Source organism: Dendrobates tinctorius, unplaced genomic scaffold (assembly GCF_039654945.1).
Source record: "Dendrobates tinctorius isolate UK_male_01 unplaced genomic scaffold, ASM3965494v1 ptg000103l, whole genome shotgun sequence".
In the NCBI taxonomy this organism is placed as follows: domain Eukaryota; kingdom Metazoa; phylum Chordata; class Amphibia; order Anura; family Dendrobatidae; genus Dendrobates; species Dendrobates tinctorius.
The window spans coordinates 2,391,431-2,413,979 of NW_027361771.1; the positions used below are offsets into that span (position 1 = coordinate 2,391,431).

General features: G+C 43.4%; 1 protein-coding gene across 2 annotated transcripts in view; it reads right to left on the bottom strand.

The window, feature by feature from the left end:
* Positions 1 to 22,549, bottom strand: part of SAP30BP (SAP30 binding protein) — a 131,010-nt gene that overhangs the window by 99,474 nt on the left and 8,987 nt on the right. For both annotated transcript variants that reach the window (XM_073587949.1, XM_073587948.1), the window contains exon 2: positions 6,540 to 6,643. In XM_073587949.1, coding sequence (XP_073444050.1) covers positions 6,540 to 6,643 — 104 coding nt within the window. The remainder of the gene's footprint in view (positions 1 to 6,539; positions 6,644 to 22,549) is intronic.

Consider the following 22,549-nt stretch of genomic DNA (forward strand, 5'->3'; position numbering starts at 1 on the left):
CTGGTGAGATCTGCCTGTGTGACAGCTCACTAGCGACCATTTAGCGATGCACCAGCGATCCTGACCGGGTCATATAGTTGTCGGGATCGCTGCTGCATCGCTGTGAGGTTTGCCTGTGTGGCAGCTCACTAGCGACCATTTAGCGATGCACCAGCGATCCTGACCGCGTCATATCGTTGTCGGGATCGCTGGTGTATCGCTAAATGTAAAGGGGCCTTTATTCTCAATTGGGCACATTATCGCCTATTCACAGTTTAGGTAAGAAACTTGCTGCTTACTGTCAGCTATTAGGTGTGGATAGGAGATAAATTGTTCACTTGGGAATAAAACTTTAAAGTGAAGCATACAGTATACTTAGGGTATGCGCACACAGTTCTTTGAAAAGTGACCACTAAAAAAAAATCCTATTATAATATGCTAATATTCATTTCTATTGAGAAAGAGCTTGCTTTTCAAACATTCAATTTCTTTGCGGTTTTAATTACCGTAGCTTTAGGTTTTTAAAAATATCAAGCAATTAAAAGGTGTGACCAGTCTATTCTTCAGATTTCCATTATGAGGCAGCTCGATACTTTACAATGGCACCTAGGTCGTCTTTTTGAATATTTTGTAAGCATATAGAAGGCATTTTCACCATATAAAACAAAGTTTTATTCATTGCTTAATGGATTTATTTTTTTTCTCACTTACATCCATGTATTTGGAGACAAAACATACCTGGCTGCAATAGTGCAGTCACGCTGCTATTCATGAAAGCCACGGTTTGGGCAGAAAGAATTAAATGACGAGTTCATCCTTACAAATTTCCCATCATCTTCCTCCCTTTTATTAGAAGCCTCAGTATTACCTCCTTATGCACTTCTGTTTTCGTCTATCTCTGCTTTTCTACTTCCCGCTCCTCAGACTTTTATAGGCAGCAGGTATAATTTGACCCCCATTGAAAACATATGTAGTCACCAGATTTGAACAGGTTTTGACAGTGAATGATGAGTACAAGAAGAGAAGAAGTGATAAATGGGGAAGGAGGCATTTTTCGCTAATACAATACCTGTCTTCAAAAGTACTGGTGAGTTATGAAAAAGTAAAAGTGTAGTTCTTATTTTAAAGCTGGGGCTACACTGAGCATTTTTATAGCACCCAATGATTGACTACTGTTGTCAATCAAAAGATAGAATCAATCAATGCTACTACAATAGGTCTCAATGCAGTTTTGTTTTTATTATCCATTTCTGACTTTTGCCAAACAAGCCATAGTACAGTTTTGTGAAATTGTTTGCCCACTTCCTAATTTCCTATTCTTTTGCATGTTTGTCATAATTAAATGTTTCAGAGCACCTAAAACAAAAAATACACTACCGTTCAAAAGTTTATGGTCACTTAGAAATTTCCTTATTTTTTAAAGAAAAGCACAGTTTTTTTTTCCAAAGAAGCCAACATTAAATGATTCAGAAATACACTATACAATGTTAATGTGGTAAATGACTATTCTAGCTGCAAACGTCTGGTTTGTAATGCAATATATTCATAGGTGTATAGAGGCCCATTTCCAACAACCATCACTCCAGTGTTCTTATGGTGCTTTGTGTTTGCTAACTGTGGAAGAAGGCTAATGGATGGTTAGAATACCCTTGAAAACCCTAGTGCAAGCATGTTAGCACAGCTGAAAACAGTTTGGCTGATTAGAGAAAGTATAATCCTGACCTTCCTTTGAGCTAGTTGAGAATCTGCAGCATTAAATTTGTTGGTTCCATAAAACTCTCAAAATGGCCAGAAAAAAAGAACTTTCATGTGAAACTTGACAGTCTATTCTTGTTCTTCGAAATGAAGGCTATTCCATGAGAGAAATTGCCAAGAAACTGAAGATTTCCTACAACGGTGTGTACTACTCCCTTCAGAGGAGAGCACAAATAGGCTCTAAGCAGAGTAGAAAGAAGTGGGAGGCCTCGCAGCACAACTGAGCAACAAGACAAGTACACCTGTAGTTAGAGAAATGGACGCCTCACAGGTCCCCAAATGGCAGCTTCTTTAAATAGCCAGTGTCAACATCTACAGTGAAGAGGTGAGGTCAGAGTGGCAAAAAAAAAAAGCCATATCTGAGACTGGCTAATAAAAGGAAAAGATTAATATGGGCTAAAGAGCACAGACAATTGAAGATTGGAAAAAAGTATTATGGACAGACGACTCCAAGTTTGAGGTGTTTGGATCACACAGAAGAACATTTGTGAGACGCAGAACAACTGAAAAGATGCTGGAAGAGTGCCTGATGCCATCTGTCAAGCATGGTGGAGGTAATGTGATGGTCTGGGATTGCTTTGGTGATGGTAAAGTGGGAGATTTGTACAAGGTAAAAGGGATTTTGCATAAGGAAGGATATCATTCCATTTTGCAACGCCATGCCATAACCTGTGGACAGCGCTTGATTGGCTCCAATTTCATCCTACAACAGGACAATGACCCAAAGCACACCTCCAAATTATGCAAGAACTATTTAGGGAAGAAGCAGACAGCTGGTAATCTATCTGTAATGGAGTGGCCAGCGCAGTCACCAGATATCAACCCCATTGAGCTGTTGTGGGAGCAGCTAGACCATATGGTACGCAAAAAGTGCCCATCAAGCCAAACCAACTTGTGGGAGAGGCTTCTGGAAGCATGGGGTGAAATTTCTCCAGATTACCTCAGCAAATTAACTGCTAGAATGCCAAAGGTCTGCAATGGGAGCATTCTTCGACGAAAGCAAAGTTTGAAGGAGAAAATTATTATTTCAAATAAAAATCTTTTTTTCGGACCTTGTCAATGTCTGGACTAGATTTTAAATTCATTTGGCAACTCATTTGATTAATAAAAGTATGAGTTTTCATGGAAAACACAAAATTGTCTGGGTGACCCCAAACTTTTGAACGGTAGTGTATATTAGACAAAGATAACGCAAGTAAACACAAAATGCAATTTTTAAATTAAGGTCTTTATTATTAAGGGAAAAAGAAATCCAAACCTACAGGGACCTGTGTGAAAAGGTGATTGCTGAACAATGAGAACATAAAAGCTCGTCTCAGTTTTGCCAAAAAACATTCTTGATGATCCCCCAAGACAATATAACAGGTACCATACAACAACAACATTCAGAAAAGTGAACAAAAGCAGTTAAAACATTTGTGAATGAGAAAAAAAGGCGTGAATTTAGCCATTTTGTAGTTTAGCTACATAATTTTTTTTTTATTTTTTTCTTTAATCCCTTAGTGACAAAGCCAATTTGGTACTCCATGACCAGGCCAATTTTTACAATTGTGACCTCTGTCACTTTATCAGGTTATAGCTCTAGAACGCTTCAACATATACCACTGATTCTGAGACTATTTTCATGACATATTGTACTTCATGTTAGTGGTAACATTTCTTAGATATAACTTGCGTTTATTTATGAGAAAAACAGAAATTTGGCAAAAATATTGAAAATTTTGCAATTTTCAAACTTGTTCAACACCAGGTTTCATACCTATAACAGATCATTACAATAGATACAAGAAATATAAACAGGCAACTCCCTATTATAATAACACCTACAAAAGAACTTCTGAGTTCAAAATGCCCAAAACAGTTTTACTCTAACGAGAAATCACACAAAACCATTGTTTTTGTGCAAAAATATACAATCAATTTTATCCATATAAAATTCATATCATCACAAATCCAATGAGTATATATAAGATGGAAACAGCGAACCACTCGACACAATGTGCACAAAATCTCAACCAGTAAATAACGTCTGGTACAGGGTGTAAAAGCAAAAGGATTTAAATAAATGACTGCCTTATGATAAAGTGCCTGTGCATAAAACTGCTCATATCTCATAAAGAGATTCAAGTAAACACCCGCATGGAAGCAAATGGGACAATGATCCCTTACTATGCTACTGGCACCTATCAAATACCAAGGCTAAAAAACCCCTATACAACCTGTAATTTGCATCATGCCCAAAGAGAATTCACATTCTTAGTGAAAGTGCACAGGAACAGTGTCTCTTACCCATGTGGACAGGTCGAGCGGTGCTGGCAAGGCCCGACGCGTTTCGCCAAAAGGGCTTCCTCGGGGGGCTGTGTGCACACAGAATATATGCACACCATTGATTCCAGCCAATTTTGCGTTCAAAAAGTCAAACGGTGCTCCCTCCCTTCCAATCTCCGTGTGCCCAAACAGTGGTTTACCCCCCACATATGGGGTATCAGCGTACTCAGGAAAAATTGCACAACAAACTTGGGGGACTAATTTCTTCTGTTACCCTTGGGAAAATAAATTGGGGGCTAAAACATTATTTTTGTGGGAAAAAAATGATTTTTTATTTTCACGGCTCTGTGTTATAAACTTCTGTAAAGCACTTGGAGGTTCAAAGTGCTCAGCACACATCTAGATAAGTTCCTTGTGGGGGGGGGGGGTGTCTAGTTTCCAAAATGGGGTCACTTGTGGGGGCTTTCTACTGTTTAGGCAAATCAGGGGCGCTGCAAACGTAACATGACGCCCTCAGACCATTCCATCAAAGTCTGCATTTCAAAATACTCAGGACAAACTGAACAACAGCTTTTGGGGTCCAATTTCTTTTTACCCTTGTCAAAATAAAAAAATTGCGGGCTAAAAAAAATCATTTTCTGAGGAAAAAAAAATGATTTTTTATTTTCATTGCTCTGCGTTTTAAACGTCTGTGAAGCACTTGGGTTTCAAAGTTCTCACCATACATCTAGATAAGTTCCTTAGGGGGTCTAGTTTCCAAAATGGGGTCACTTGTGGGGCAGCTCCAATGTTTAGGCACACAGGGGCTCTCCATACGCGACATGGTGTCCGCTAATGATTGGAGCTAATTTTCCATTCAAAAAGTCAAATGGTGCTCCTTCCCTTCCGAGCCCTGCCGTGCGCCCAAACAGTGGTTTATGACCACATATGATGTATTGGTGTACTCAGGAGAAATTGCTCAACAAATTTTATGATCCATTTTATCCTGTTGCCCATGTGAAAATGAAAAAAATGAGGCTAAAAGAAAATTATTGGAAAAAAAGTACTTTTTCATTTTTATGGATCAATTTGGGAAGCACCTGGGGGTTCAAAGTGCTCACTATATATCTAGATGAGTTCCTGGGGGGGGGGGGGGGGTCTAGTTTCCAAAATGGGGTCACTTGTGGGGGAGCTCCAAAGTCTAGGCACACAGGGGCTCTCCAAACTCGACATGGTGTCCGCTAACGATTGGAGCTAATTTTCCATTCAAAAAGTCAAATGGCGCTCCTTCCCTTCCAAGTCCTGCCGTGCGCCCAAATAGTGGTTCCCCCTACATATGAGGTTTCAGCGTACTCAGGACAAATTGGACAACAACTTTTGAGGTACATTTTCTCCTTTTACCCTCGGGAAAATAAAAAAAATTGTTGCTAAAAGATCATTTTTGTGACTAAAAAGTTAAATGTTCATTTTTTCCTTCCACGTTGCTTCTGCTGCTGTCAAACACCTGAAGACTTAATAAATTTCTTGAATGTGGTTTTGATCAGCTTGAGGGGTGCAGTTTTTAGAATGGTGTCACTTTTGCGTATTTTCTGCCATATAGACCCCTCAAATTGATGTCAAATGTGATATGGTCCCTAAAAAATGGTTTTGTGAATTGTGTTGTAAAAATAAGAAATCGTTGGTCAACTTTTAACCCTTATAACTTCCTAACAAAAAAAAAAAATTGTTTCCAAAATTGGGCTGATGTAGACATGTGGGAAATGTTATTTATTAACTATTTTATGTCTCATAACTCTCTGGTTTAACAGAATAAAAATTCAAAATTTGATTTGAAAATTGCTAAATTTTCAAAATTTTCGCCAAATTTCCGACTTTTTCACAAATAAACGCAAAAATTCTTGACCTAAATTTACCACTAACATGATGCCCAATGTCACGAAAAAACAATCTCAGAATCGCTAGGATCCGTTCAAGTGTTCCTGAGTTATTACCTCATACAGGGACACTGTTCAGAATTGCAAAAAATGTCCAGGTCAATGAGGCCAGAATAGGCTGGGTCATGAAGGGGTTAAATAAGAAGCCCCCTCCTGTAATTAACCATCTAAATGCCACTTTTAAAAACAGCATCTAAGGGGGTTAAACGGCCATGAACCATGCAAACACCGATCGTGGCTGATGCTGCTGTAGAATACATCCGACATCTGTTGCATTTTCAGGAGGGGCTATTTTCTAATCTCTTAGGTCAGTAAAAAGGCTTATTAGCGGTCATTAAGTGATTGTATCACGTTCCATAACTGCCACACTTTCTGACTATATACTGCAAAAACAGTTTTTTTTTCTAGTTTACATTTTGGACACACCACACCGAGGATGTTACGTTGAAGACTAGTGAGCACATAATTTCGCAATGATTTTCCATACATCTATATTGCTACTATTACATTTTCAATAAAGTTGTAGCTGAAGGACAACTTTCAGATATATCAGATTATTGATATAAAAGATTATAGCTGATAAGGTCAAGCGGTGCGGCCTGCCATGCAATTTAAGTTACTTACAGAATGCTGGCTTGACTCTTCATCCTCTTTGTTGGATCCATCCTCTTCCACCCGAGACATTTCATCTTGTCCATATGACCGGGACACTAAACCTCCATTTTCATCTGCAACAGAGAAATAGAGGTATCAAAGAACAGAACAGTAAAGAAAATAACAATCCTACTGCATATCTAACTCGCTACATACACACCTTGCCATTAAGAGGCTGTTGGGCTGACTGGGATAAAAAGAAAGATGTTGCATTACTGACTAGCGGACGCATTCGGACAAAAACACAAAAGAAACAGGTTCCTTCAAACAAGGCAGGTGCCAGCTGTTCTATATCGTGTTCAGGTGAGGATTGCAAGGTGCTGATGGGATGCCAGGAGCCTACTAAAGTCCCCTATTGCTGCCATCTGGTATTTATGGGCAGCACAGTGGCTCAGTGGTTAGCACTGCAGTCTTGCAGCTCTGGGGTCCTGGGTTCAAATCACACCAAGGACGACATCCACAAGATGTTTGTATGTTCTCCCCATGTTTGGGTGGGTTTCCTCCCACACTTCAAAGACATACTGATAGAGAATTAAAGGCCCTTTTACATTTAGCGATGCACCAGCGATCCGACGAGCGATCCGACTCAGTCAGGATCGCTGGTGCATCGCTAAATGATCGCTAGTGAGCTTTCACACAGAAAGATCTCACAGCGGTGCAGCAGCGACGCAGCGCACGATACTCATCTTTCACACACAGTGATCCAGACGTCCTCCCGCCCGCCTCCACGCGTCGCTCGTCTCACACAGCAGGAAGCCCAGCAGGAAGCAGACGAGAAATGGAGCTGCGAGATCAGCGATGGACAGCGGGGGAGCCGGTCGGAGGTAAGTATCACACATAGCGATATCGCTAGCAATATCGCTATAACGTCACAAAATCAATGACGTGCTAGCGATATCGCTATGTGTAAAACCCCCTTTAGATTGTGAGCCACAATGGGGAAAAAGATAACATCTGTAAAGCGCTGCGCCATATGATAGCGCAATATAAGCAAAGTATAATATTGCTGTGAAGCCTCTAACTTGACCCTGATGCTGCATATTTGAAGTAATGCAAGTTTATAGAAAGAGCGATCAAGGCTCAAGTCCCTTTTGGGACTTTTAAATAAAATGCAGCAAAAATAAATAAAAATAAAAATGTGTGTATTTTCCAACGTCCACTAAAGGCTGATCAATGAAAGTATACGGGAAACTCAGTTATATACTGTGTCATAGCTATAGGATATACATATACACACACACACACACACACACACGGGTTGGACAAAATAATGGAAACACCTAACGTTTTGGCATCATAATCTTTGAACATGTTATAAACATGCAAACCATGACATATGGTAATGTTTTGTAGTTGATTATTTGTGTTATGTGATATGTGTATGTAAATTAACTGTTTGTTTTGCAGAATTGTAAGGGCCCCGTCACACATAGCGACGCACCAGCGATCCCGACAACGATATGGCCTTGTCAGGATCGCTGGTGTGTCGCTACATGATCGCTGGTGAGCTGCCAAACAGGCAGCTTCACCAGCGATCAGCACCAGCGACACGGGGGTAACAAGCGACGCACGTTGCTTAGTTACCAGCGCGCTGGTAACCAAGGTACACATTAGGTTTCTAAGTGGCGCGCGGCACTTAGAAACCCGATGTGTACCTTGGTTACCAGCTCCCTGTACCAGCACGCTGGTAACTAAGGTATACATCGGGTTTCTAAGCGCTGTGCGCCGCTTAGAAAATAGAACTACACTTACCGGTAGTTGGGTTTCTAAGACCCACCACGATAGCACATTGGTTGCCTTCCCATCCTGATTAGGGACAGGAAACAAGAGGTTAAATAGCCCACCCCTTCCTCTAATCCCCAGTGTTTTCCAAGGACCACATAGAGTGAATGCTTGAAATATTATTTATTCACATAAGTCACATGGACAAATTTTTGTTAGGGGGGGAATTTACCCGTGCTGTCGTGTAGGGTCTTAGAAACCCAACTACTGCTAAGTGTAGTTCTAGTTTCTCTCATCCCCTCCACGACAGCACATAGGAGGTATACCAAAGGATAATGGTTTAGGGAGGGACCACGGCTTGCAGGACTTTCCTGCCAAAGGCTAGATCTCGTACTGACATAAGATCTAATCTACAATGCCTAGTGAAGGTATGGACTGAAGACCAGGTCGCAGCCTTGCAGATCTGCTCAATGGATGCATCAGTTTTTTCTGCCCAGGAGACGGAGACAGCTCTAGTGGAGTGGGCTTTCAGGGATACCGGAAGAGGTAAATCCTGGTTTTTATAAGCGGCCGTGATTGCTTTTTTGATACAGTTAGCTAGGGAGCTTTTGGACGCTTTCTTCCCCTTGTTTGGTCCGCCATACTGAACAAAGAGGTTCTGATCTTTCCTCCAGAGCTTTGTCTCTTCCAAATAGGTCAGAACTGCTCGCCGGATGTCCAGTGAATGGAATCCCATTCTCTCTCATCCCTCGGGCTATCACAGAAGGAGGGCAGTATTTCCTGTGATCTGTGGAAATTCAAAGACACTTTTGGCACAAAGGAAGGGTCTAGCCGGAAAATTAGTCTATCAGCTGGAAAATTAGTCTATCGTCCAGAATTTTTAGATAGGGTTCTCTGATGAACAGAGCCTGAATTTCTCCCACTCTTCTTGCCGTTGTAAGGGCTACGAGTAGTGCTGTTTTCCAGGATAGTTTATCTATCTGGGCCTGGTCGATAGTTTCAAATGGAGGGTTCGTTAGACCCTTTAGTACTATATTCAGGTACCATGCTGGGACCATGTTGGATTTATTTGGATGGATTCTGGAAGCTGCTGACATAAACCTCTTGATCCATCGATGCTCTGCTAGGTTTTGATCGAAGAAAGAACTTAGGGCTGATATTTGGACCCTCAAGGTGCTTGGTTTCAGACCCTTGGCTAGACTGTCCTGTAGGAAGTCTAGGATCTTTGTCACGTTGGGGTGGAAGGGATCTATGGGAGTGGATTCGTACCATGCTGAAAAGGTCTTCCATATTTTGGAATATATGGCATGTGAGATTGGTTTCCTACTTTTTTGTAGGGTAGCTATCACTGCATCTGAGAGGCCTCTGGCTTTCAGGATTGTGGTTTCAGAAACCAGGCTGCCAAGCTTAAGCTGTGGGGAGCCGGGTGAAGGATGGGACCTTGATGTAGAAGTTCACGGTCCTCGGGCAGGATCAGGGGACCCTCCGAGTTCATCAGTTTTAGGGCTCCAAACCAGCTCCTTTTTAGCCAGAGAGGGGCGATCAGGATAGTGTTGACCCCGTCTGTCCTGACCTTTTGCAGAGTTTTTGGTATTAGGGGAATCGGTGGAAAGGCGTATGCCAGTCCGAAGTTCCACGGGTGAGTGAAGACGTCCACCCTTGAGTGTTTCTCGTTTGGACCTATGGAGAAGTAATGCTTTGTTTTGGCATTCTCCCGGCTCGCAAATTGGTCTACCTCTGGGAGACCCCATTTTTTGGTTAAGGTATGGAATACTCTGACGTTGAGGCTCCATCCCCCTGGATCTAAGTCTGTCCTGCTTAGGAAGTCTGCCTTGGTGTTGTCAGATCCTTTTAGGTAGAGAGCTTAAAGGGACTGGAGATTGTGTTCTGCCCAGCTGAATATCCGTGCTGAAACGTTTTGCAGACTTCCGTATTTTGTGCTGCCCTGATGATGTAGATGGGCCACGGTGGTCATATTGTCGGAGTAAATCCGGACATGGGTTCCCTGGACTGATGTTTCTGCTGCCTTTAGGGCTTCTTCTACCGCTCTCAGTTCTCTGTAGTTGCAAGATTGTTTTTCCATGTCTCTGGGCCAGAGTCCATGGAAGACTCCCTGAGACGATACTGCTCCCCAGCCACGTTTGTTGGCGTCTGTTGTGATCGACGTCATGGGGTATTGTATCCAGGGTGTCCCTTTTGCTAGATTTCCCTGGTTGAGCCACCAGTTGAGAGACAGCTTTACGTGCTGGGGTAGGGAGATTCTCGTACTGAGGGTCTCTGGATCTTTGTTCCAGCGGGATAGGATATATCTCTGGAGTATCCTTGAGTGGGCCTGGGCCCAGGGGACCGCTTGGATGCAAGAAGTCATTGACCCCAATGTTGACATGGCAAACCTTTTTAGAGTCCGAACTTTTGATCTCACGCCTACCTGCTTCGTGGACGGAAGAAAGGATATTTGGTTGTGGGAATCTAGGAGGATCCCTAGAAAGACCTTCCTGGTTGAGGGATTCAGGTCTGATTTTTCCATGTTTACCATCCAGCCCAGGGACGCCAGGGTCTGCAGGACTGTTTGTAGGTGTTGTCTTAGAATAGTGTTGGAGGGAGCCAAGACCAGGAGGTCGTCTAAGTAAGGGACGACACATATATCCTTCCCTCTGAGGAATGCTACCACTTCTGACATTATCTTTGTAAATGTTCGGGGTGCCGAAGAGATGCCGAAGGGTAGAACTCTGAATTGGAAGTGGTGTACTTTCGTGTCTAGAGTGACTGCGAACCTTAGATATTGCCAATGGGATGGATGGGAACGTGGTAATAGGCCTCTTGGAGATCTATGGTGGCCATGGCGAAGTTTCGTCCAATCAGTGGTATCGTAGTCTTTATCGATTCAATCTTGAAGCGTGGGTACCGCACATGTACCGCAACTTTATCTTCCAAAAGGTAAGGGAGAAAACAAGGGGAACTGCTACCTTGGATCTAATCCTTATAAACAGGGAGGAAATGGTTGAGGAGGTAAAAGTGGCTGGGACCCTAGGAGGTAGCGACCATGCTATTTTAGAATTTTGGATAACTAGAGGCGGAAGATCTGTGAAGACTCAGACATCAAGGTTAGATTTCAGAAAGGCAGACTTTAAGGGATTCAGAAAGAGAATTGGAGGGATCCAATGGCTGGATATCCTTAAAGACAAAAATGTCCAGGAAGGATGGGAAATCTTGAAAAATGAAATTCTCAAAGCACAGTTGTTAACAATTCCGAAAAGAGGGAAGAATAGGAAGCATTTAAGGAAACCAGGATGGATGAACACAGAACTTAAGCACATGCTAAAAAGGAAGAAAAAAATGTTATAAAATGGAAAGAGGGAGGCATATCTAAAGAAGAATATAATGCTGTCTGCAGAACCTGCAGGGCACAAATCAGATTAGCTAAAGCTGAAAATGAATTGAGGCTTGCAAGAGATGTCAAAAGCAATAATAAAGGATTTTGGGGATATGTCAAAAGTAAAAGAAAAGTCAAAGATGCTATAGGATTTTTACAGGATGAAAATGATGAAATGGTAAGACAGGATGTTGAGAAGGCTGAACTTTTAAATTCCTATTTTGCATCTGTTTTCTCTCAGAAAGGAAATGTAACATCAACTGTTATTCACTGTCCTATTAAGGGAATAGAAGAATCCAGGATATCTATAAACAGAAAGATAGTGAGGAAACACTTAGTTAACCTAAATGAATTCAAGTCTCCAGGTCCAGATGAATTACACCCCAGAGTACTGAAGGAGATAGCAGAAGAAATTTTTGAACCCCTCTCCATAATCTTTGAAAATTCTTGGATAACAGGAGAAGTGCCAGAAGACTGGAGAAGAGCAAATGTTGTTCCTATCTTCAAAAAGGGGAAGAAGGTGGACCCAGGCAACTATAGGCCGGTGAGTCTGACTTCTATACCAGGAAAGATCTTTGAACAAATTATTAAACAACATGTATGTCAATACCTGGATAAGAATGAAGTGACTAAACAGAGTCAGCATGGGTTTGTAACTAATAAGTCATGTCAGACAAACTTAATTTCCTTCTATGACGGTATCACTGATTGGGTGGATCAAGGAAATGCTGTAGATATAGTATATCTTGACTTCAGCAAAGCATTTGACAAAGTCTCTCATACAATCCTTATTGAAAAAATGACTAAGTATGGAATGGACAAGGCAACTGTTAGGTGGATTCATAACTGGCTTAGTGATCGGACCCAAAGAGTGGTCGTAAATGGCTGCACATCCAGTTGGAAGAATGTCTCAAGTGGGGTACCACAGGGCTCTGTCCTGGGCCCTGTATTGTTCAACATCTTTATCAACGATTTAGATGAAGGAATTGAGGGTAAACTGATTAAATTTGCTGATGACACAAAGCTAGGAGGGATAGCTAATACTAGAGAAGAGAGAGAAAGGATTCAAAAAGATTTAAATAAACTGGAGAAGTGGGCAGCAACTAACAGAATGGTTTTTAACAGGGAGAAATGCAAAGTACTACATCTGGGCAATAAAAACGAAAAAAGCATATATAGAATGGGAGGAATAGGGCTAAGTGACAGCACATGTGAAAAAGACTTGGGTATACTAATAGATCACAGACTGAATATGAGTCAACAGTGTGATGCAGCAGCAAAAAAGGCAAATGCAATTCTAGGATGTATTAACAGAAGCATACAGTCTAGATCACGTGAAGTCATTATTTCCCTCTACTCCTCTTTGGTCAGACCTCATCTGGAATATTGTGTCCAGTTTTGGGCACCACATTTTAAAAAAGACATCAACAAACTGGAGCAAGTTCAGAAAAGAGCGACCAGAATGGTGACCGGTCTGCAAACCCTGTCTTATGAGGAAAGGTTGCAGGAATTGGGAATGTTTAGTTTGCAAAAGAGAAGACTGAGAGGAGACTTAATAGCTGTCTACAAATATCTAAAGGGCTGTCACATTGTAGAAGGATCAACTTTATTCTCATTTGCACAAGGAAAGACTAGAAGCAATGGGATGAAACTGAATGGGAGGAGACACAGATTAGATATTAGAAAAAACTTTTTGACAGTTAGAGTGATCAATGAGTGGAACAAGCTGCCACGAGAAGTGGTGAGTTCTCCTTCAATGGAAGTCTTCAAACAGAGGCTGGACAGACATCTGACTGGGATGATTTAGCGAATCCTGCTTTGAGCAGGGGGTTGGACCAGATGGCCCAGGAGGTCCCTTCCAACTCTACGGTTCTATGATTCTATGATTCTATGATTCTATGTTGGTTTAGGTTCTTCAGGTTGATGATGACCCGGTATTTCCCACTTGGCTTGTTTACTAAGAACAGCCGGGAGTAGTGGCCCTGACCCTGTTCCAGTTCTGGGACTGTAGAGAATACCTCTGATGATAGCATTTTTTGGAGCTCGCAGTGTAGAACTTTTTGAAGTCTTTCTGACAGAAGATATGTAACTTCCAAGTTTTGCGGGGGGCTGGAGGAGAATTCTATTTTTTCTCCCCATCTGACCGAGTCCAAGATTCTTTGATTTGTTGTTATCTCCTGCCAGCTCGGGAAGTAATCTGCGATTCTGCCCCATACTTGCTTGGCGTCATTTTTTATCTCTGTCTGAACGGGAGTCGTGAAAAATATTCCTGCCCCTTCCGCCTTTTGGGTAGCTCCAACGTCCCATTTTCCCTTTACCCCTGTATTTCGGGGTTTGAGCCTGGGGTGGATGATAGGATTTTTTTCTTTGGTGGTTTCGGCTCGGGAAGGTTTTTCTTCTTGTCGGTCACCTTCTCTAATAGTTCGTCCGATGCCGGGCCAAATACATATTCGCCCTTGAATGGGATAGAGCATAATTTTGATTTTGATAGGATATCTCCACTCCACATTTTCAACCATAGGGCCCTTCGAGTGGTGTGGGAAAGCACAGACGTTCTTGCCGCAATACGGACCGACTCCGCCGAGGAGTCTGCTAAAAAGGCGGCTGCCTTCTGTAGAAGTAGTAGAGAAGCTAGGAGATCTTCCTTCGAAGTTCCCCTTTTTATATGGTCTCCTAGCTGCTGAAGCCAGAGGTATAGGGTCCTGGTTACACAGGCCGATGCCACATTTGTTTTTAAGGAAGTCGCTGAGGCTTCCCAGGACTTCCTCAATAGGCTATCCATCTTCCGGTCCAGGCGGTCTTTCAGCTGCGAGGAGTCCTCGAAGGGTAGCGTAGTCTTTTTAGCTACTCTGGCTACCTGGATATACACTTTTGGAATCTCAGTCCAAGGTTTCGCGGCTTCTTCGTCCAGGGGAAATCGATCCCTCATTTCGCCCGGGATACTTAGCTTCTTTTCCGGGAGTTCCCATTCTTCCAGGATTAGACTCTGGATATTATCATGGATAGGGAAAACCATTTTCTTTCTGGATTTCAGGCCGCCAAATAGACAACCCCGCTCAGTGCAGGATGACCTATCTTCTTCTACTCCCATTGTGTTCCTGACTGCTGAGAGTAGTTCCTCCATATCCTCTGAGGAAAAGAACCACTTCTTATCATCCTCTGACTGGGCTGGGGTTAGTTCACCCTCTTCCCTCAGTCCGCTGAAACCGATGATTCGGGTTCTGAATCTGAGATGTCCTCAGGGGCGTATTTCCTCTCCCCCCCCCCCCCCCCCGGATGGCTGGGAGAAGGTAGTCAGGGAAGACTGGATTTCCTGTCGGATCATCCCTCTTAATTCCTCTATCAGGGATGGTTGTTCCTCCTGTACAATTTTTGCCGTGCACAATGTCTTTTTATAATCAGAGGAGAGTTTTTTCTACAGATGGCGCATTTTCGGCTTGTAGGTTTTTCTTCCGTTTTTGGTGCAGGATCCTTGTCTCCCTGAAAGAGACAAAAGGAGGGGGGCCCCTAAGGATGGGTCCTAAACCAAAAAGGTATATACCCTTTTCCGAGTGTACTCACTGGGCCAGGGTTTGAGCTGGGCTCTGCAGAAGCAGCTTTCAGGGAAGACGCATCCATCATGCAGACGTTAGTCCTACCTTATGGCGCCTTCCATCAGGGTCCTTAAATAGGAACCGAGATCCAGCTTCCTTTACCTCAACCAATCGGATGAGATCGCTCCCCCTAAGTTCCTGGTGCCACCTGTTGCGCGCGGGGGGAGCGAATCCCAGGCTGGGGAGCTACGGGAGGCCCCCAGCCCCACTCACCATCCAGCGTTGCCGAAGTGCCGGAGGATGGTGCGGGACGATCGACCCCGGCTCCTCGGCTCACGGTAAGAGGAAGAAATTCCGGGATCTCACTAGCCCCATCCATGGAGCACATAGAACCTCTTCAATCCTGTTAGGGACAGGAAAACACTGGGGATTAGAGGAAGGGAAGGGCTATTTAACCTCTTGTTTCCTGTCCCTAATCAGGATGGGGAGGCAACCTCGTATGTGCTGTCGTGGACGGGATTAGAGAAACCCTCTGTTTACCTTAGTTACCAGCTCCTGCTCGCTGATCTCCCGCCTGTCACACGCAGCGATGCGTGCTGGCCAGCGGGAGACCAGCGATCAAAAAAATCAGCGATAACCGGCAGGGGGGCCGGTCGCTGGTAAGTGTCACACACAGCGATCTCGCTGGTGAGATTGCTGTTGTGTCACAAAACTTGTGACTCAGCAGCGATCTCGCTAACGAGATCGCTATGTGTAACGGGGGCTTAAGAACATTGATGAAAACCTGATACCGATGGCAGACCTCTCGGATTTTCAAAGAGGCCAAATTGTTGGTGCTCGTATGTCAGGCACTAGTGTAACAGAAAGTGCCCGAATGCTTGGCACGTCAAGAGGTACTGTCTCCAAAGTAATGACTGCGTTTGAAACTGAAGGAAAAACGTCCGCAGCAAAGCACAGGTCCGGCCGAAAGTCGAAGTTGACTGGGAGAGACCGTCGGACTCTAAAGCGAATTGAGAGAGAAGATCGCAAGACCACGGCTCCGAAAATCACTGCTGAGCTCAATGAACACCTACAGAACCCAGTTACCACGAAAACTGTTCGTCGGGAGCTGCACAAATCTGGATTCCACGGAAGAGCTGCAATTCGAAAACCGCTGCTCTCAATGACAAATGTTTCCAAGCGTTTAGCGTGGTGTAGAACCCTCCAGAATTGGTCCCTCGAGCAGTGGATACATGTGATACTCAGACAAATCATCGTTTACCCTATTTCCGACCTCCGGCCGAGTGTACGTTTGGAGACAGACGAAAGAAGCATTCCATCCAGACTGCCTTCTCCCAACCGTAAAACATGGTGGAGGTTCTGTGACGATCTGGGGTGCTATTTCGTGGAGATCCGCCGGGCCAATGATATGCCTTCATGGAAGAATTATCAGCCGCGATTATTTAGGCATTTTGGGCGACCAAGTGCATCCTATGGTTCAAGCACTGTTCCCGGAGGGGAACGCCATCTTTCAGGATGATAATGCACCAATTCATACAGCTAGAATCGTAAAAGCATGGCACGAGGAACATTGTAATGAAGTTGAGCATCTCATCTGGCCCCCACAATCCCCAGACCTCAACATTATTGAGCATTTATGGCCGATTTTAGAGATTCAAGTTAGACGTCGATTTCCGCCGCCATCGTCGCTCAAAGAACTGGAGGGTGTTTTAACTGAAGAATGGGCTATAATTCCTTTGGAAACAATTCACACCTTGTAAGAATCCATACCTCGGATATTTGAGGCTGTAATCGCCGCAAAAGGCGGACCTACACCATATTAAACCAACTTTTGTTGATGTCTCCAGGTGTTTCCATTACTTTGTCCAACCCATATCCATATTTTATATATATATATATATATATATATATATATAGTGAGAATCATGTGGGAATAGTGGATGAGGGCAGGTATATCTCGCCCAGATTCCTTTCCTATGTGGCCTAGTCTGGTCAGTATCGCACCTGCTTGCTAATGAATAATGGGAGGTGGATATAAAAGGATGCAAGGTGGTTGTGCGAGTGTCTCAGCCTGGGAACACAGAGAGCCTGTCTGTGTGAGAGACACACACGTGAGTGAAAGCAGTGCCCACTGCTACTGTGGTTTGGCTGGACGGGAGAAGCCCACCAGTTGGTAGTTAGGTTGTCCATTGTTTAGTTAGTGCCAGACAGGCAAGGATTTGTTTTATGTTTTATTTCCTTTTGCATTGCTTTCACCATTAATAAACCTGACCCAGGGTCAGTTACACCCGAATCCCAGCTCTGCGCCTGAGTTTCATGCGGAACGCACGTGATCTTTGACCCCAGCAAAGCCGATCCCTGAGTGTTTTATCACATTATATATATACTGTACATACACACACACATACACGCACAGTGCCTTGCGAAAGTATTCGGCCCCCTGGAACTTGTCAACCTTTTCCCACATATCATGCTTCAAACACAAATGTAAATTTTTGGTGAAGAATCAACAACAAGTGGAACACAATTGTGAAGTTGAACGAAATTTATTGGTTATTTTACATTTTTGTGGAAATTCAAAAACTGAAAAGTGGAGCATGCAACATTATTCGGCCCCTTTAACTTAATACTTTGTTGCGCCACCTTTTGCTGTGTTTACAGCTGCTAGGCACTTGGGGTATGTCTCTATCAGTTTTGTAGATCGAGAGACTGAAATTCTTGCCCATTCATAGTAACATAGTTATTAAGGTTGAAGGAAGACTTTAAGTCCATCTAGTTCAACCCATATCCTATCCTTGTGGCAAACAGTAAGCTTCACATTGGGGAAAAAAATTCCTTCCCAACTGCACATACGGCAATCAGACAAGCTCCCTGGATCAACGCAATATTAAGGAAACTAGTGTGTATACCCTGTAATATTATACTTCAAGAAAGGCATCCAGTCCCTTCTTAAATTTTAGTAGGGAATCACTCATTACAACATCATATGGCAGAGAGTTCCATAGTCTCACTGCTCTTACAGTAAAGAATCCACGTCTGTGAGTATGCTTAAACCTTCTTTCCTCCAGACGTAGAGGATGCCCCCTTGTCCCCGTCACAGGTCTAAGAGTAAAAAGATCATTAGACAGGTCTTTGTATTGTCCCCGCATATATTTACACATTGTAATAAGATCACCCCCTAAGTGTTGTGAGTTCATTTTCCCCTTCATCGTCGATGTCTGATGAACTCCCTCTTCTGGTGAAGGAAGGTATTGAGGCTGATTACCAAACACCTGATCTGGTAGTTGACTGGGTAACAGGAAATTCTGACTGGATAGAAGGCAGCCGACGCCCTTCCGAGTCGCTGGTGATTTCTCTGCTGGATTCTTGAAGACCAGTCTGATTCCTGCTTCCCAAAGATAAGTTTTTGCTCTGCTATTGAACTTATTAGTTTTGTTTTCCTTGTTTTTTTTGTGTTCAGCCATTTTTGTCTCTGATCAGTTTGTCTCTTTGCTCTGTCTTCAGAATTTACCTGAGTGCTGATATAGTCTTTTTGAAGTCCTAGCGACTTCAGGGCTTGTTTTTCCTATCAGACGGTTGGGACATTTTTTGGTAGGGTTATTTACGGATTGCAGACAGCAGCTTTTCTATCCTGTCCTTTTTAGTTAGCTTGGGCCCCATCGTTTGCTCAACCTATCTTTCTATCTGTGTTAGTGTTTTCATCTTGCTTCACCGTCATTATATGTTGGGGGCTGCTTATTGCTTTGGGGTCTGCTCTGGGGTAGTTTAGATTTCCCCTTTCTTTCTTTAGACCTATTTAGTTCTCCGGCTGTGATCGAGGGGTCTAGGGCATCGTAGGAACCCCCCACGGCTACTGTTAGTTGTGGTGGATAGGATCAGGGGTCTGCAATCCGATAGCTACCAACCTCTCCGGTTTTCTGGACTTAGCTTGTATTTTTGTTTTTTCCTCCTTCGGTGACTCATTCATAACACCTTAGCCTTCGATTCTCCAAACTAAATAACCCCAAGTGTAATAACCTGTCTTGGTATTGCAGACCCCCTAGTTCCCTAATAACCTTGGTCGCTCTTCTCTGCACCCGCTCCAGTTCAGCTATGTCTTTCTTATACACCGGAGACCAGAACTGTACACAGTATTCTAAGTTGTTCGCACTAGTGACTTATATAGAGGTATAATTATGTTCTCCTCATGAGTATCTATGCCTCTTTTAATGCATCCCATTATTTTATTTGCCTTTGCAGCAGCTGCCTGACACTGGCCACTAAATGTGAGTTTGTCGTCCACCCATACACCCAGGTCTTTTTCAGTGACAGTTTTGCCCAGTGTTTTACAATTAAGCACATAATTATACATCTTGTTCGTTCTACCCAAGTGCATGACCTTACATTTATCCCCATTAAAGCTCATTTTCCATTTATCATCCCAAGCTTTTAGTTTACATAAATCCTCCTGTAATATAAAATTGTCCTCCTCTGTATTGATTACCCTGCAGAGTTTAGTGTCATCTGCAAATATTGAAATTCTACTCTCTATGCCCCCTACAAGGTCATTAATAAATAGGTTATAAAGAAGCGGGCCAAAAACTGACCCCTGTGGTACCCCACTACCAGTCTGAGTGTGCTCCATTAATAACCACCCTTTGTTTCCTATCACAGAGCCAGCTCTTAACCCACCTACACATATTTTCCCCTATCCCCATTGTTCTCATTTTATGTATCAACCTTTTGTGTGACACCGTATCAAAAGCTTTTGAAAAGTCCATGTACACCACGTCCACTGCATTCCCTTGGTCTAGTCCTGAACTTACCTCTTCATAAAAGCTTATCAGATTAGTCTGACAGGAACGGTCCCTTGTAAACCCATGTTGATATTGGGTCATGAGGTTATTCTTCTTCAGATACTCCAGTATAGTATCTCTTAGAAAACCCTCCAGGATTTTACCCACAGTTGAGGTTAAACTTACTGGCCTATAATTTCCAAGTTCAGTTTTTGTCCCCTTTTTGAATATTGGCACCACATTTGCTATATGCCAGTCCTGTGGTACAGACCCTGTTATAATGGAATCTTTAAAGATTAAAAATAATGGTCTATCTATAACTGTGCTTAATTCCTGCAGTACTCGGGGGTGTATCCCATCCATTCTTCCTTGGCAAACAGCTCGTTTGGAGATCGTTTGTGAACAGCAATCTTCAGCTCTTTCCACAGATATTCTCTCTCTCTCTATATATGTATATATAAAAAAAGCTCAGTTATATACTGTGTCATAGCTATAGGATCTATTTATATAATTGCCTTGTAATGTTTGAGGGTGTGTGTACACGTTGCGGATTCTGCTGCGTTACACAGTACCATTGTATTCAATGGAAAATGAAAACCGCAGTGTACATGCTGCGGATTTTTCCACGCGGATTTGCAGCGGTTTTAAATCTGCAGCATGTCACTTCTTTGTGCGGAATCCGCAGCGGTTTTACACCTGCTCCATTGTACAGGTGTTAAACCGCAGGGGAAAACCGCAGGCTAATCTGCAGATAAACCACAGGTCTTTTGACCTGCGGATTTTGCAAAATCTGCCCAAAAAATTCTGCAGCAGAATCCGCAACATGTGCACACACCCTTAATTTCATGTTCTGTCCAGATGTCACCGTATCCCAGAATTCCAAGCGGAGGAAGTTCACAGACCGTCATATTGGGACACCCAAGTGATGGGTGTCTCAACATGGAAACTGCTGCTGGTACCAACCTATTGCGCGGTACCACCAGTATTGTCTTTTGCTTCCTCCCCTGCCCAGGAACTGTGGTATGTTCTGTACACGGTCAGACACAGCGGTGAGAGAGACAGAGCAACGTGGGGAGACAGCTCAAACGGGACAGCACATGAGGAGAGAACACAGCACAGGAAGGAGAGAGACAGCAGACAAGGGGGATAGCACATGGGATAGACAGGTCAAAGAAGAAAGCACAGATGGGAGACGTCAGCACATGGGGAAAGGGAGAGTGGATAGGTGGGTGAGCACATGGGGGGGTGGAAGAGATTCTCAACGCTGCAAAGCCTGCCCCAATCGTGACATTACCGCCCTCCCGATGCGATAGCATAGGGCCTCCATCTAGTATGTGTGTGTGTGTATATATATATATATATATATATATATATATATATATACACACACACACACACGCGCAACCATTCAAAAGTTTAGGGTCACTTAGAAATGTCCTTATTTTTGAAAGAAAAGCACCCATCATAGGTGTATAGAGGCCCATTTACAACAACCATCACTCCAGTGTTCTTACACTTTGTGTTTGCTAACTGTGTAAGAAGGCTAATGGATGGTAAGAAGGCTAATGGATGGTTAGAATACCCTTGAAAACCCTTGTGCAAGTATGTTAGCACAGCTGAAAACAGTTTGGCTAATTAGAAAAGCTATAAACCTGACATTCCTTTGAGCTAGTTGAGAATCTGGAGCATTACATTTGTTGGTTCCATTAAACTCTCAAAATGGCCAGAAAAAAAGAACTTTCATGTGAAACTCGACAATCTATTCCTGTTCTTAGAAATCAAGGCTATTCCATGCGAGAAATTGCGAAGAAACTGAAGATTTCCTACAATGGTGTGTACTACTCCCTTTAAAGGAGAGCACAAACAGGCTCTAACCAGAGTAGAAAGAGAAGTGGGAGGCCCCGCTGCACAACTGAGCAACAAGACAAGTACATTAGAGTCTGTAGTTTGAGAAATCAACGCCTTACAGGTCCTCAGCTGGCAGCTTCATTAAATAGTACAGGGCAGAGTGGCAAAGAAAAAGACATATCTGAGACAGGCTAATAAAAGGAAAAAGATTAATATGGGCAAAAGAACACAGACTTCGGACAGAGGAAGATTGGAAAAAAGTGTTATGGACAGACGAATCCAAGTTTAATGTGTATACATTGTATGTATGTGTATACACACACACACACACTCTAGCTATTGAACTGGTTCTACGCCCAGGTGGCGAGCATTTATATCGGTATATGGTCTCCATCCTGGTATGCGCTGCTTCCATCCCGTGCCCCCTTCCTGTCATGTGCAGCCCCTATCCTCTGCCCTCATCCTGTTTTGTGCGCCTCCATCTTGTCATCCTGTCATGTGGTGCTGACATCCTGTCACGTGCTGATCCCATCCTCATTCTGTCATGTGCTGCTCCCATCCTGCGCCCCCATTCTGTCATGTGCTGCTCCCCTCCTGTCATGTGCTGCTCCCATCCTGCGCCCCCATCCTGTCATGTGCTGCTCCCATCCTGCGCCCCCATCCTGTCATGTGCTGCTGCCATCCTGCGCCCCCATTCTGTCATGTGCTGCTCCCATCCTGCGCCCCCAT